At 37.4% G+C, this 15,282-nt stretch overlaps 1 protein-coding gene across 5 annotated transcripts in view; it reads right to left on the reverse strand.

Moving 5' to 3' along the window:
• CNKSR2 (connector enhancer of kinase suppressor of Ras 2) overlaps positions 1–15,282 on the reverse strand; it is a 297,465-nt gene that overhangs the window by 79,014 nt on the left and 203,169 nt on the right. For 3 of the 5 annotated variants that reach the window (XM_081793472.1, XM_081793474.1, XM_081793476.1), the window contains 2 exons: positions 12,695–12,784; positions 10,958–11,172 (listed from right to left, as the gene is read on the reverse strand). In XM_081793472.1, coding sequence (XP_081649598.1) covers positions 10,958–11,172; positions 12,695–12,784 — 305 coding nt within the window. The remainder of the gene's footprint in view (positions 1–10,957; positions 11,173–12,694; positions 12,785–15,282) is intronic. The other 2 variants (XM_081793473.1, XM_081793475.1) reach the window with 1 other exon arrangement.

The raw sequence follows: 15,282 nt of genomic DNA on the forward strand, positions 1-15,282 counted from the left end.
TTTAAGGAACTGTTAGACATATTGTATTAAGTACAAACCCCTTCAGGTAGATTAGACATGTTATCCTAATTACTACTTCTATTAGTCAATTTCTTGATTGAAGATAGATAAATGACAATTTGAAGTTGGATTTTCCAGTATATGCTTTGGAAGATTAAGTCAGTGGGCTATAGGGATGATACCTTCAGAGAGGTGGGCTGTCCCTTGAGTTCATTCCAGATTTATGATAATTTAGAATTTTTCACTTTACCACTGATGTTCATACAGGCTGTCCTTAGACAATTTTCAAAGATTTAACCTGGTAGGCACATACAGTGGCCACAGAAAAGGAAACCTCAGTGTGCTGGCTTCCTCCTGTGCCACCTTAGCAAAGCTGGAAGTATGTCTTTCAGAATTCCCTTCTCTATATGGTTCTAGTTTGGGTTGGCCACAAATACATTTGTGTGAACTTTGGAGAACACAAGTGAGGCAGCAGCCCTTATGCTCTGAAGGTTGGTGTAGGATGTCAGTCACTGCTGTGGCTCACATACATTGTCACTGTTCAGCTGCTTGTTCGTATGCATGAGTCAGCAGCTGAGCCCACAACTTCAGCTCCTTGAAGTGCTGGACTGGGAGCCTGTGAATCTCCATGGTGGAAGGCATCAGCTTTGTTGTTGAAGTTGGAGGCAAGGCTCAAGTTTGTGCTCATGGGTTCTAGTTTATCTTGCTCTCCCTGGCTTCACATCCAGATTTTCTTCATGATCACTGGCTGTGCCGAGGCATCTTAACCAGCTCCTCAAATGAGTAAGATCTAGTCCTTTATTCCATGTCACTTAGTGCTTCTTCCCTGATTTAACCCTAACTGCTACACTCATTAATGTCCAAAGAAAACACATGTTTTAGTCCTAGAAAGCTTTCTGATTTGCTTGACAGGAAGTTAATTCCCTTCCAATGTATACAGATTAATTTCTGTTCCATATGGCATTAAAATAGTTACTATGTACCCAGTGCAGTGAAAAAAACTTTATACACAACATATGATTTAATTGTGAAATAGTCATGTTAGGTAAGTATTATCCTCTTTTTACTGATGAGAAACTGAGGTTCAGAAATGTGTCTAGGTTCATACAGCTGACTTCAAGCTCATGTTATATATGTACAGCATTATTCTTGGCCATCTGAATCTCAGAAAAAACAATTCTCTTCTTTTATCCGGAGGAGGTTAAATACTAGAACCACTCTCTCTTGAGGCCACTCCAAATTTATAATAAAAGGAAATATGAGAAGATAACTTAATCTACTCTTTCTTATAGGAGGAAAGTTTGTATCTAGTTAATTTAAAATTATTTTCACATTAAGAAAAGGAACTGAAACACTGATATATTTCTCAACATGGTTTTGGGTTCAAGCCTATTAGGATCCTGTTCTTGGCTTAGTCTGATATTTGCAGAGATGTTAAAAAACAGATTTAGCAATATCGTTTACAACTGAGATTCTAGGTTGAGTCAGTGACCTTTGGCCCACTGCCAGTTGCTGCCTGAGCCAAAAGCCAATGAAGAGTCCATGAAGGCTGCAAACAATTTAACACTGTTTTTCAAAAAGTTACCTTCAAGAAACTAGAACGGAACAGTAGTCAACAACTGTGCCTTAAACTTCATTGTCATACCAGGTATGGGCCAAGAGATGCAGACATGTAGTCTGGGATATCAGACAAAGGGCTAGTATCCAAAATCTATAAACAGCTCACCAAACTCCACAACCGAAAAACAAATAATCCAGTGAAGAAATGGGCACAAAGCATGAATAGGCACTTCTCTAAAGAACACATCCAGATGGCCAACAGGCACATGAAAAGATGCTCAACGTCGCTCCTCATCAGGGAAACAGAAATCAAAACCACACTCAGATATTACCTCACGCCAGAGTGGCTCAAATGAACAAATCAGGAGACTATAGATGCCAGAGAGGATGTGGAGAAACGGGAACCCTCTTGCACTGTTGGTGGGAATGCAAACTGGTAAAGCCACTCTGGAAAACAGTGTGGAGGTTTCTCCAAAAATTAAAAATAGATCTACCCTATGACCCAGCAATAGAACTGCTAGGAATTTACCCAAGGGATACAGGAGTGCTGATGCATAGGGGCACTTGTACCCCAATGTTTACAGCAGCACTTTCAACAATAGCCAAATTATGGAAAGAGCCAAAATGTCCATCAACTGATGAACGGATAAAGAAATTGTGGTTTATATACACAATGGAATACTACGTGGCAATGAGAAAGAATGAAATATGGCCTTTTGTAGCAACATGGATGGAACTGGAGAGTGTTATGCTAAGTGAAATAAGTCATACAGAGAAAGACAGATACCATATGTTTTCACTCTTATGTGGATCCTGAGAAACTTACCAGAAGACCATGGGGGAGGGGAAGAAAAAAAAAAAAAGGTTAGAGAGGGAGGGAGCCAAAACATAAGATACTCTTAAAAACTGAGAACAAACTTGAGGGTTGATGGGGGTGGGACGGAGGGGAGGGTGGGTGATGGGTATTGAGGAGGGTACCTGTTGGGATGAGCACTGGGTATTGTATGGAAACCAATATGACAATAAGTTTCATATTTAAAAACAAAAGAGGAATCTTTGGATGAGATTTGTGTATACACAGCGAATCACTAGGCCTATAGTTTTGTGGAATTGGAGGATGCTAAAACCATCAAGGGGGTAATAGATTTTAGGAGCTGAGTGAAGAAAATAATTTGATATAGATTATGGTCCTTCAACCAGGAGAGGCTTTAAAGAGTTCTAGGGGTAAAATAATTTTACCTGGCATTTTATTAGACTTGACATGTTTGATTAAAGGAGTTATGGTGGTGAAGTAATGTGGGTGAGATGATTATCGGAGCGAAAAAGGCCTACTGCCAACAAAATTTGAGGAAATTTTTCTGCGGCTAGAAAGCTGGATGACATAGGTCTACAACATGAGAGAATGGGGCTTCTTTAACCTCTCTGATCAAGGCAGGTATATCTCCAAACATTGACCTCAACAACAAGTCAGAGACTTCGCCTCAGAATTTAGGTTTTATTTTTCCAAAGGCAACAAGGAATTTGTAATAAGATTCAAATTTAATAAATTTCAACTCAATAATTCCTAATTCATTTGTTTTGTGTCCTGTTTTGCATGATGCCTCACTAATTAAGCCAGATTTGGTGTTGTGCTTCCTGACAGCCATTATCTAACCAGGAATTAGCAGAAGGAAACCTACATTTGTTCAAACATGAAACCTAAAAGACTGGCTTCCATCTAAAGTAGTGGGTCTTAACAGTTTTTGACTGTGGCCCCCTAAGACAGGCCAACAGACTCGATGGTCCATTTGTCCCCACTTTATGACTGTATAAGTACCATGTGGTCTGGATGATTCATAGTATCATTTTTAGAAAATCGTGTGTAATGTGAATCATATGCTAGAAGGTAAAAGAGCAAGCAACCTAAAACAAACTAAAACCAAAAGTGATGAAATCTAATGATAGTTTATAATGAAAAGGAAACAGCAACCAAAAACTACAGATAACTTAAAACAAATCCTAATGATATTATCAATATAGCATTCCACCTGAAAACGGCAGGAACCTGAACTGTCTACATTTGTTCATGCTTGTACAATAATAGCTCAATTGCACCCTCAGCTGCATGGATACCAGGCTTCTTGGAGAAACAGTGAGTTAGAATATTCGGCAAACTCTATCAATACATTATTTAAGATTATTTAATTTGTAACTTTTTACAATTATATCGTAGGTTACTAGTAAGCAATATCCAGTCACAAGTGAAAATGAAAGTCTGTGAAATGTGTTATTTGCCCATAAGAATCACTGCATCAAGCCTCAGCCAGTAGGAGCCCTTTGCCAAGGATTGCCTATACTTGAAGAATCACTGCTCTGGTAAAATGGCCCAACAGGAAAGGCTTTTCACAGTCCAGGTTGTTCCTGTGCAGGGCTTTGCTAAAACTACTCTTTAAAAACAATTTTTTTAACGTTTATTCAATTTTGAGAGACAGAGACAGAGCGTGAATGCGGGAAGGAAAGAGAGAGAGGGAGACACAGCATCCCAAGCAGGCAGCAGGCTCTGAGCTGTCAACACCGAGCCTGATGTGGACCTTGAACCCAGGAGCTGTAAGATCATGACCTGAGCTGAAGTCGGACGCTTAACCGACCAAGCCACCCAGGCGCCCTAAACTACTCTTAATATGACATTAACACTCTATAAATAATCAAGTCATCCATAGGGAATCAAAGAAAACATACAAATGGGAATACACTAATGTTTATAATGCATATCTAACATGTCTGCATGCACCCTGGTGAAGAAAACATCATGTAACACTGTACTATGGCTGCTGTCCAAGTGAGTAAAGTAAAAATGCAAAGAAAGTGGTTGTTATAAACAACTGTTAGGTCAGAGATGGCTTTTTAGCCACCAAAATTTATTTCAGTTTCACTGATCCTGAAACAATGCAGCCAAGTCAGGTAGTGATTAGACAAACTAACCTTTATGAATACAGATAAATTTCATTATAAATGTTTATATCTTGACAATATAGCATAGTTTGCATCATTGTGATAATAGGTCTGTCTTCTCTAAAAGATGGTAAGACACTTATGAGTAGAAATGGCGTTATTCACCTAAAAATGTGGAATTTGGAGCCACACTACTTGAACTCACATCTTAAGTCTGCTACTTTCTAGCTGTGTGACTGTAAGTAAGGTAAACTCTGTGTTTCAGTTCTGCAAAATAGATATAAAAATAGTAGCAACCTCACAAGGTCAATTTGAGGATTCAATGAGATAATGTGTATAAATTCTTAAGATAGGAACTGAGAAAGCAATCAATAAATGTTAGCCCTCATAATAGCAGCAGTTGCAATATTATTATTAGTTAATACATATTCTACAGTATTTACATTGAGCTTTACACATGGTTGATACTACTAGAATTGCTGTAGAGTTTCTGCTAAATTACGTTATTTATTTTTTTTGAGGGGCAATATAGAATGGTAAGAGGCACAGTACTAATGTTCAAATTCCAGCTGTACCACTTGCTATTTATTTAATCCATGTGCCTCAGTTTCCTAATCTGTAAAATGAGAATAACACCAGCACCTTCCTCATAAGGCTGTTATGAAGATTAAATAAGTTAAGATTTATAAACTACTTAGAATAGTGTCTGTTTCATAATGTTAAGTTAAAAAAAGTCTTTTGACAGTTCTCCACCTCCTTCCTCCAGGAGTTCCACCAAAAATACCTTCACAAGTTGAAGAGGATGGATAAAAGTAATTATCAGAAGTAAAACAACAAATGAAAGTTTGCTGTTATATCCTAAGACAAACCATATAAATGTTGGAATGTTATGAAGAGATTATCCAGATTTTTGAACACCTACTCTAAATCTATTTTAAATTAATCAGTTTATGAAAGTATACCTGCACGTTGTCTGGATCCATAATCAAATTTTACTTGTTCTGGCATGTCAACATGTAGATTTAAAATAAATTATTATTTTGTTTATGGATTTAGTACAGCAGCTTTAATGTGAGAACAAGTTGTCATATGGATATCTTATTAAGGAAAAAAAAGACCTGAATCTAATCATTCTTTATCTAAAGGGTTTTATCACTACATTTCAATTTCTCTCTCTCTCTCCCTCTCCCACTCCCTGTCTCTGTCCCTCTGTCTCTGTCTCTGTCTCTGTCTCTCTCTCTCTCTCTCTCACACACACACACACACACACACACACACACACACACACACACTGCTGTCTGGCTTTTCTTCCTGTGCTCTCAAGATCAGATGAGGGCTTTGGTAGCTAACAACTCCCACATTTTCAGACAGAGAATCAGTGAGTAGGTAAAATAAAATTACACTCTTTTCAAAAATACTGTAACATGCTTGGCAGAAAGGTATATTGCGACCTCCATAATAAGATGGTAGTGATGAATAAGAAGCAAGAACCAAAGCAGAATTTAGTAATGTGGACTAGATAAACATGACAGAGGATATTCAGAGTCCTAGGACTCTCCCCTGGCACATGGGACACTGAGCCTATGGTAATAAGTTCCTGGGAATTCCCATTATGCATACATTCCAACTGAAGGCCTGTTTGTGCTGAGCAGGGCTGGCCTAGGACATGGAGGTAGCTGTTTGCAGGCTGAGGACAACAATGGAGATATCCTGAGACAGGCAATGAAGTTATTGTCACATTTAATCATTCATTCATTTATTCATCACATGCTTACTGAGCATTTATAAGTTACTATACCTATATTAGGTGTTGAAATATAATGCTGAACAAAATGGGAAAGCTATCCTTTTCTGTCATGCATGTGGACATTTCCTCCCTACTATGTACAAGGGAGAAAGACACTTGGCAATCACATAACTAGGCATATACTTACAAATCATAAAAAAGGTTTTGAAGAAAATATAGAGAGTGCTAAGAGATTATAATAGAAGAAGCTGATTTAGTTTAGGGTAGTAGTAATCGTGCAAAGCCTCTCTGTAATTTCACATTTAGATAGAAGTCAGCCGAGGGGGAAAAAGGAGTAAAAACAGTTTCAGTATAGGGCACAGCATGTCAAAAAGTGGATGATCAGGGTGGTTAGAGCATAGTGAGTGATTTCCTTTTAAGTAAGTTTAAGAAAAATATATAAACTGGAATAACAAATATATGGAATTAATAAAAATCTGTGTATTTTACAATACCACAGATGTCTCAATCTTCTCTATTATGAAATAAACATTTCTGCTATAATTGCAAAGTGCAATGAGTCAAACAGTAAAACCAAACTGTATTTGCCTTGTTTTGTGTATTTTTATTGAGCTGCCTTCCAAAACAGACCACTGGGGATTTTAATCTTGTTCTTCTTAGAGGGAACCCCGTCTTCCCTCTCCGCCACACACACACACACACACACACACACACACACACACACACACACACACACCATTCTTTTCTTAAACTGTTTAAAGGGTATTTAAAATTGATATAATCCTGCCATTAAATTCAATAAAATTTTCTCTAAATTTGAACCCAGAGCACAGGGAGTTCTATATTACAACAGAGATCGTAGTCTATGAAACTCAGTACTCAGGTTTCATAGTCCGCTTCCACTTCAGCCCCATTCCATTCAAAATGGCTGTGCTATCCAAATGAATAACTGTAAGAATGAAGATCAGTGGTTCATCATGAAGGTGATGAAATACTGATATTGATCTTCTGTTTTAGGACAATTTAACATAAGGAAAAATACTTTAATTTTTAAATAGGTGTGTATAAACAAAAACAACCAAGTATTCCTGCGAAATATAAAAAGCAATCATTTAAGTGTATGTTGTTTTGTCTCCAAGGTCCAGGGAATTTTAATTACAATCCTCCACAGTCTCAGCAATAGATCATGCCAAATAACTACTTGTGCTTTATAACAGCAGTGCCTCTGTATGTTTTTTCTGAAGTTAATAAAAAATAGGAACACAGAGCAAAAGAGAAATCTGAGTACACATCAATCCAGGTACTGAAAATGTTATCAAAATCAACATATGAAGGCACATGTTTCTTAAACTTTTTGAAAATTCATTCAATTAGTTGTTAAAGCATAAATTCATTTGTGTAAGGAATCCTACCATGCACAGAGAAGCAGGGTAGAGTGTGCAAAGATCACTGGAGTAGGTGATCTGGGTTCCAGTCCTTACGCTCACACTTTTTGCAACACAGTTTTGGGTAAATCATATAATCCTTCTGAGTTTGAGTTTTGTCATTTACAAATGCGGTTGTTATGAGATTTGAAAGACAATAAATGTGGAAGCTCCCTTGATAACTGTCCTCAAGGGAACTCAGAGCCTAGTGAAAACCTCACTAATAAATGTTTTCTACTTTGAATGTTGGTTATAGGCATTTGAACATTGGTTAGGCATACATTTTGGGGCTAGCAATTATTTTAAAACAAGGAATAGAGTTAGAAAGTGTCAATACTTCTACTACGGGATTAGTGGGTCAGTGTTACAATGCAGGACTCCCCTGCTCCCCACCCCCCTGACATAATTAACAATATTCCTTACATGCTATCCCTCTGTCAAAAGTTAGTTGGGATAAATATCACCTGTCTTGGAAATACCTTCTTACAGACTCAGGTCACATAATAAAAGTAGGAGGCAAAAAGGAGACTGATTTCTTTCTTGGAATAATCTTCTAGAAGTGACGTTACTAGACCTAGCTCTTGATAACATGTAACTAAATAATGCCCTTCAGAAAAGTGGTAACAGTTTATACTCCTTTACAATACTCAATACTCAGGGATATTCCTGATTACCAGTTTGATTCACTTTTTACTATATTCCATAAGGTAAAACCACAATCCACAACATTCATCTATTTTCTTCCCTCACAGTATACTACTGTCCAGATGTGCACGACAGGATGGCACAGGCGGAGTGTTTAAATGTGCCTTCAATGGCTTACTGCTGCTTTTAGGATAAATCCAACCTCTTCAATAGTTTACATGCTCAGGGTGAAGTGGCCTCTTCTTCCTTTTTGAGTCTCATCTCTCACTACCAACTTCCTTCTTGAATAGATCAGCTGTCTCTCATGTTTAGGATTTTTGACTAGAGCACTAGATTCTAGAGGGAGCCTGGTGTTCAGACAGCATTTCTGACAGTGAGAGCGAAAGTGGTCCCCTTCATGCAGCTAAGATTCAGACTGACTACGAATGGTTGTGGCAAATATAATCATTTGATTTGTCAGTCACTTAGGGGAGCAGGTTTTGAGACAGGCACTATTCTCTTAGAGGGGAAGACGCTTGGAGAGGGTACAGAATGAATACCTAGGAGTGCTAACTGCTCTCCTACTTCAACCCAAATGAATGAAGATATTTTTCTACACTCTAGTTTTATGAGAGAGCTATAGAATAAGTAAGAAGATGATTTAAAAGATTTGCTGAGAAAAGTAATTCAAGTATAAATGATTAAATCTTTCACACTTTATATACTTAGATGGTATACCTTTTACCATGTGACAGATTAAAAATTTTTAATATTCTGATCACCAAGAAGAGTTGTTGAAATTACTTAAAAACTTGTAATCCATGTTTTTTAAGGGTTCCTAGTAAGAAGCTACAGTTACATTGGCACAACAAATTCCGTTTTAATGAAAATGGCATACAATGGGTTGATTTTGTTAACTGAATGTTCTGGCTAACAAGATTCTCAGTCTCCACACTGCTACTGTCCTACTTTCTCATCATCCACCTAGCCTGGGTATAATGGCTTTGACTTTGGCCTCCTACCTCTTCATTAGTGCTATGCAACAGAGGGATCCAACAAGCCAGTCTCATCATTTCAGTCCCCAGTTCAAAATTCTTCAATAATTTTTTTTTTCACTGCAACAAAGAGCCTCAGTACTTTATCTTGAAATTCCTGATCTAAGTCCTGCCTACCTCTCTAGGCCCATCTACTGCCCCCTCCTCATGTGCTTTCCCTCTGTTTTTAGTGAACTGGTAATTCTGAGCATCATGAAGTCCCTGGAACATACCATATTCTCACACAAGAGAATGTGGTGCACCTCCATATACTTCTCCCCATAGTACTGCTACTTATCTTTCACTCTTCACACAAACACTCCCCATTCTAAATCTTTTCTCACTGTCCCAGAAAGCTAAGGCTGCCCCCCTCCCCTAACCCTCCTACACTTCTTGTACCCACCCATTACAACAATCAATTTACATCAGAACTCTTGGTGTTTCTTTCTCTCCATGTAATAATGCGCTATCTATGTGTTCTCAGTTTTGCCTTGAGCGCCATGCTCCAAGACTAATAGGTAAGAGATGCTCATTTTTATTTTTTTAGTTTTTGAAAATTTTAAATGTTTATTTATTTTTGAGAGAGAGAGACAGAGAGAGAGCATGAGCAGGGGAGGGTCAGAGAGAGAGGGAGACACAGGATCCCGAGCAGCCTATGTATGAGCAGCCTATGTATGAGCTGTCAGCACAGAGCCTGACACGGGGCTCAAACCCACGAACCATGAGATCACAACCTGAGCTGAAGTCGGACTCAACTGACTGAGCCACCCAGGTGCCCCAAGAGATGCTCATTAAAAATTTTTTTTTTAACATTTATTTATTTTTGAGGGACAGAGAGAGACAGAGCACAAGCAGGGGAGGGGCAGAGAGAGAGAGGGAGACACAGAATCGGAAGCAGGCTCCAGGCTCTGAGCTGTCAGCACAGAACCCGATGGGGGGCACGAACCCACGAAATGCAAGATCATGACCTGAGCTGAAGTCGATGCTTTAACCGACTGAGCCACCCAGGCATCCCGTGATGCTCATTTTTAAATTAAATCATGAATATATATATATATTTTTATTATTTTTTTTATTTTTTAATGTTTTTTATTTATTTTTGAGACAGAGAGAGACAGAGCATGAACGGGGGAGGGGCAGAGAGAGAGGGAGACACAGAATCGGAAGCAGGCTCCAGGCTCTGAGCCATCAGCCCAGAGCCCGATGCGGGGCTCGAACTCACGGACCGCAAGATTGTGACCTGAGCCGAAGTCGGACACTTAACCGACTGAACCACCCAGGCGCCCCAGAAATCATGAATATATTAAAAATCCCATCTTTAATTTGAACTTGATAGCCATCCATTTACTATTTATTATTTTAGGTGATTAATCAACTAATTAATTATAATTCTCCTTCACTTTGAGCCTATGATTATATTAAAAAATTGAACCTGGTACAACATATGAACTCACCGAACAGATGAACTAAAGAACAAATCAAGCCATCAAGGTTTTTTAAAAATTTTCTAAACTTAGGATCTTTTGTGGAAATCTGGCAATGAGATAAAGACACACTATCTGGAATTTACCCCCAAAGAGTCATTTGCCAGGCTCCCAATAAAAGCTGTAGCACAGAGTCTTTGAAATTTTACTTACGTGGTATAGTGTGGTCTCTGGCACAGGCGTGCCCATGATGTCCTGTCTCAGTGCATCCATTTGCAAACTAGGTAGCAGTGAATAGTGAGTCGGGCTATTACTCTTATCACTCTTCTTTTTAGACTTCTTCCCTGTGTCCTTCTTGCTGTTTCTCTGAAACATGTATTCTTCTTGAGCAATTTTTTCATTGCTCATATATCGGAGTAGAGAGTTTTCTATATAAAAACAGATAAATACACCAATATAAATATGCAAATATTCCAAATTTACCATTCTCTCCTAATTGTGCTATTAGATGTCATTTCAGAAATGTAACTGGATTATTTATAAAATACCTACGTAGTGAGAATATAGAGAACCTTAATTATTTGGGATCATAGGGCAATCAGAAATAGCCTATAGATTATTTCTCCAGATTTTATCTCTGGACCAACTATATGAGAATCACTGAAGCTTGAATCAGTAGTTCTGGGTGTGTGGCTCATACAATTTTTAACAAGTTCCCCCAGTGGGATTCTGCTAAAATTGATGACAAACACTGACTTCTAACTGACTAGGTAGCATTTTTGGCCCACATTCTGAATCAGGAAACTCAGTTCATAAAATCTATGCTTACACTGATAGCCAGCACTTAGAACTTCATAAGGCATTTTCCCCCCAAGAAAGCACTATCATATGAACTCCCAAAACAGTGACTCAGAAATGGCGTATGATAAGCGTTTCTCTTTTTATTTTTTCTTGATTAATTCTATAAAACAAATGAAGTTAGAAACTAAAGTTTGGAAAATGGAATGAATACATAGATGTAAAGGAATCTGTCAATGTTCCTGTATTCACTAACATTTCTGAAACGCTCACTCCATGAAACCAGTGTTGAATAGACTAATAAAGCAAATATTCGTGCTTGGTTATCCCTGTATGGCAAATTCTGTACAGTGGCTAGAAATAACAGGCAAATGGGTTCAATATTTATGAAGGAAGCTTAGTGAGCTAAGGTTCTATGAATACTTTTTTGTTTTGTTTTATTTTTTATCTACAACTTTATGACTCTCTATTTTTGAAAGCAGAAGTAGCCTACCATATCCACAGTTGGTCAAATCCCACTTAGTAGTGAGACTTTCAGTGGCTCTCTTTACGGCTCACCTCAATAGCAGGACAAGTGAACATAAAAACTTACTTTTGGTAGATACTTCAAGTGTAGCCCACCCCCAAGTAAGAAGATAACCCTGAACAGCAAACAGAAGAGAAAAAAAAGCAAAGCATTTTTTTTCCATTTCTATATGGTTTTCATTAGAGTCACTGGCCCAGTTTCCATTAGCTTTACTCATGTATGTCAATGCTCATTTTAAGATTTTACTAATACAAAAGTAATGAGTTTGCATTGCGGACCAATGGGGACTGATTACAATCTCTTCCTATTCACTGAACTTAACTCTTTTATGCAGTTTCACACTTCTGACCTTGTTTTCCAAATAGTAACTTTCAAATAACAATCAGATATTTATTTTTTAACAGTGTTCTTATCTACCCTGAATCCCTTAAGAGACATTCAGAGAAGATATCTATTTAATACCATATCAAGATAGTCAAATGCTGGTCTGAGTTGGTTTGGGTGTATCATAAAGTCAATGACAGAATGAAGTTTTCCACTGAAGCCATAACATCCTATTTAAAGAACATTTAAATTTGCTTTTTGTTCCAACAACCCAGCCTACACTGAAATTCTAGAACACTTACCTCTTCTACTATCTCTCTTCATCTTATTTGGATCTTCATAGTCCCCCACCCAATTATATTCCACTGGCATAGATATAGGTCGTAGCTTGCCTAAACACAGAGAACAAAATTCACATCACATTGTTTTTCTTCCCCATGTCCGCTCAAACTTAACACTGATTTTTAGCTACAGTCTGCAAAACACACTCACCCATATGCAACGTTATGGTTGGCATTTGTGTAGATGAAAAATGTGTGTTTTGAGCCAGAAGGTGAAACTGCCTGTAGTAATTGGCCAGATGATAATGCAATCTTAAGGCATTCTTTTATAAATAATTAAGAATAGCCTAGGTTTACTTTCTTAGGAGCCCTTGACTTTAAGTGCATGGTCCTTTACAAAGAGTATCATTATTTTAGAGATTTTACTTCATCTTCTGTCTTGTTCTCCAATGCCCAAGTGCCTACATCTTGATAGCCAATCTCCAAGATACTAGCCCCTTGCGTTTAACCTGCCTGCAAGGACATTAATCCACTGTTTCATGTTGAAACACTACAATGCTAACTTTCCATCTTGTCTGCCCCCCAACTCCTGTCACAATACATTCTGGATATACCACCATGCTTCAGCAATATGGTTAGATTCCCTTTTATGGCCTATAGCTGGCTCTCTCCCCAAGCATCTCTTTTGCTATTGTGAACAAGTCTAGTTTCCAGATTCAAGTAATCACTGCTTTGGCCTATTCTGCTTCCCCTCTAGGTCTATATTCTTACTAAACAGCATTTTACTTTAAGCAAGCAGAACTCATGGCACAGACTTCAAGGATAACTTTTTGGTGAGGCTTCAGTGTATTATTTTTGACCAACTTGAAATTCCTGAAGCACAAAAGGGCCAAAGAAAATCATACAAAACTTTAAAAAGGATACCAAGCACAATGCCTGGCATAAAATAACTGCTAAATACACTTTAAATGAAAAGCAAAGACACACACAGGACTGGATCATAACAATGATTTTGATGATCATGACAACAGTACTAAGTCATATATCAATACTAAGGTGCTTTTATAAGTATTAAATTGTTTAATCCTCATACTTATGAGAAATATATTATTCTTACCCTCATTTTACCAGATGAAGAAATTGAGACAGGTTATGTAACTGGTCCAAGGACACACAGTTGGGAAGTATGTAGTACCAGGGTTGAAACTTGTGCCATGATTCTTGGGGACTTCAATATTCACCCTCCAATACTCTGGTCACTGAGTTTCTCGAGGTTCTCTCCTTCTCCCTTTCCTGTAGTCATATGCTTAATCCTGTCCTCTCCCAAGGCTGTAATCCCTTCAAGTATCCCACTTTTCACTACCACCTTCTGTATTTCTAGTGCATCCCTACAGCACTCCAAGTCCAAATATCCTCCCCCTTAGTCTACTGATCTTCTCACCTTGCGACACCTCTGGGTCACTGTATATCCTCTTCATTTCCCTCCTTGCCCAGCTAAATTTCATGATCAATTACTATGATCAGTCTATGTATTTAAAAAAATTCCATTAGGAGACTTCTAATTCTGTTCCTACAGAAAATGTAACCTTATGGATTTATATTATGTACAATGAATGATAGAGTTTACGTAGTATATTTTGCTAAGCTCCTGGAAAATCTGAAAATGAACTAGATATGATAAAATTATAAATGAGCCAAAAAAATGTAGTGTTTATTTAATGGCTTCTTTTCAAAGTATGCAAATGAATTTATAGACAGTCATCTAAGATTCCAAAATTCTCATGGAGTAGATCTCTTTACAAAGGGAAAGCTTAGGGAGAGCTGATGCAGGTCAATATATTCTGTCCTTCCAGCGTGGTGTAAAGGTTTTAGGAAAGGTCTCCTTTGTCATGTCTATTCAACTGCTTGGCATATTCAGTTATCCAGATTTTCAATGTTCTGAATTCTGTGTTTTCAAAACTACAACTTATTTCTTCAGAATTTGGTTTTTAAAATAAACTCAATTTCATCATGTGCACTGAAACTGAAGCAATTAACAGGTCTAACACTGTTTCTACATGTCACCAAGAAAATCTTTCAGAATGTGAATAATGCAATAAATAAGCAGTTGTTTTATGTGCTCTATATCTTATTTGAAAGTAGTTTGATACTTTTCAAAGAATTGATTGGTTGTTTAAAGTCAAATATATGTGTACAAAAACAAGAAGAAACATACTTCACACACAGAATATGAAATACATAATTGTATTTGTTGTATTTTGGGTCATCTTCTGAGATTCTCAATAAGCTAAGTCATTGAGGTATGTAATTAAACCTTTGATATGTCTGGTTCTATTATTAACCACAGGAGAAATTTTGCAGAAGATTAAACACTTTTTGGTGATTTTTAAATAGAAGTATACTATATATTGCTAACATAAAATTGAGAAAAAGGTATTGAATTAAATAAAAAACATCAAAATCTTAATTAAAATGTACTTTTGTAAGACATCAGGCTTTTGCTTTTACTGATTATAAAGCTATGAATTTAGCAATGCAAGTAAAAATAACCATTTTTAGAAGTATTAGTTAATAATTAAGAAATCATATTCTTATAACTATTGCTCCTT

This window comes from Panthera onca, chromosome X (genome assembly GCF_046562875.1).
Source record: "Panthera onca isolate mPanOnc1 chromosome X, mPanOnc1 haplotype 2, whole genome shotgun sequence".
In the NCBI taxonomy this organism is placed as follows: domain Eukaryota; kingdom Metazoa; phylum Chordata; class Mammalia; order Carnivora; family Felidae; genus Panthera; species Panthera onca.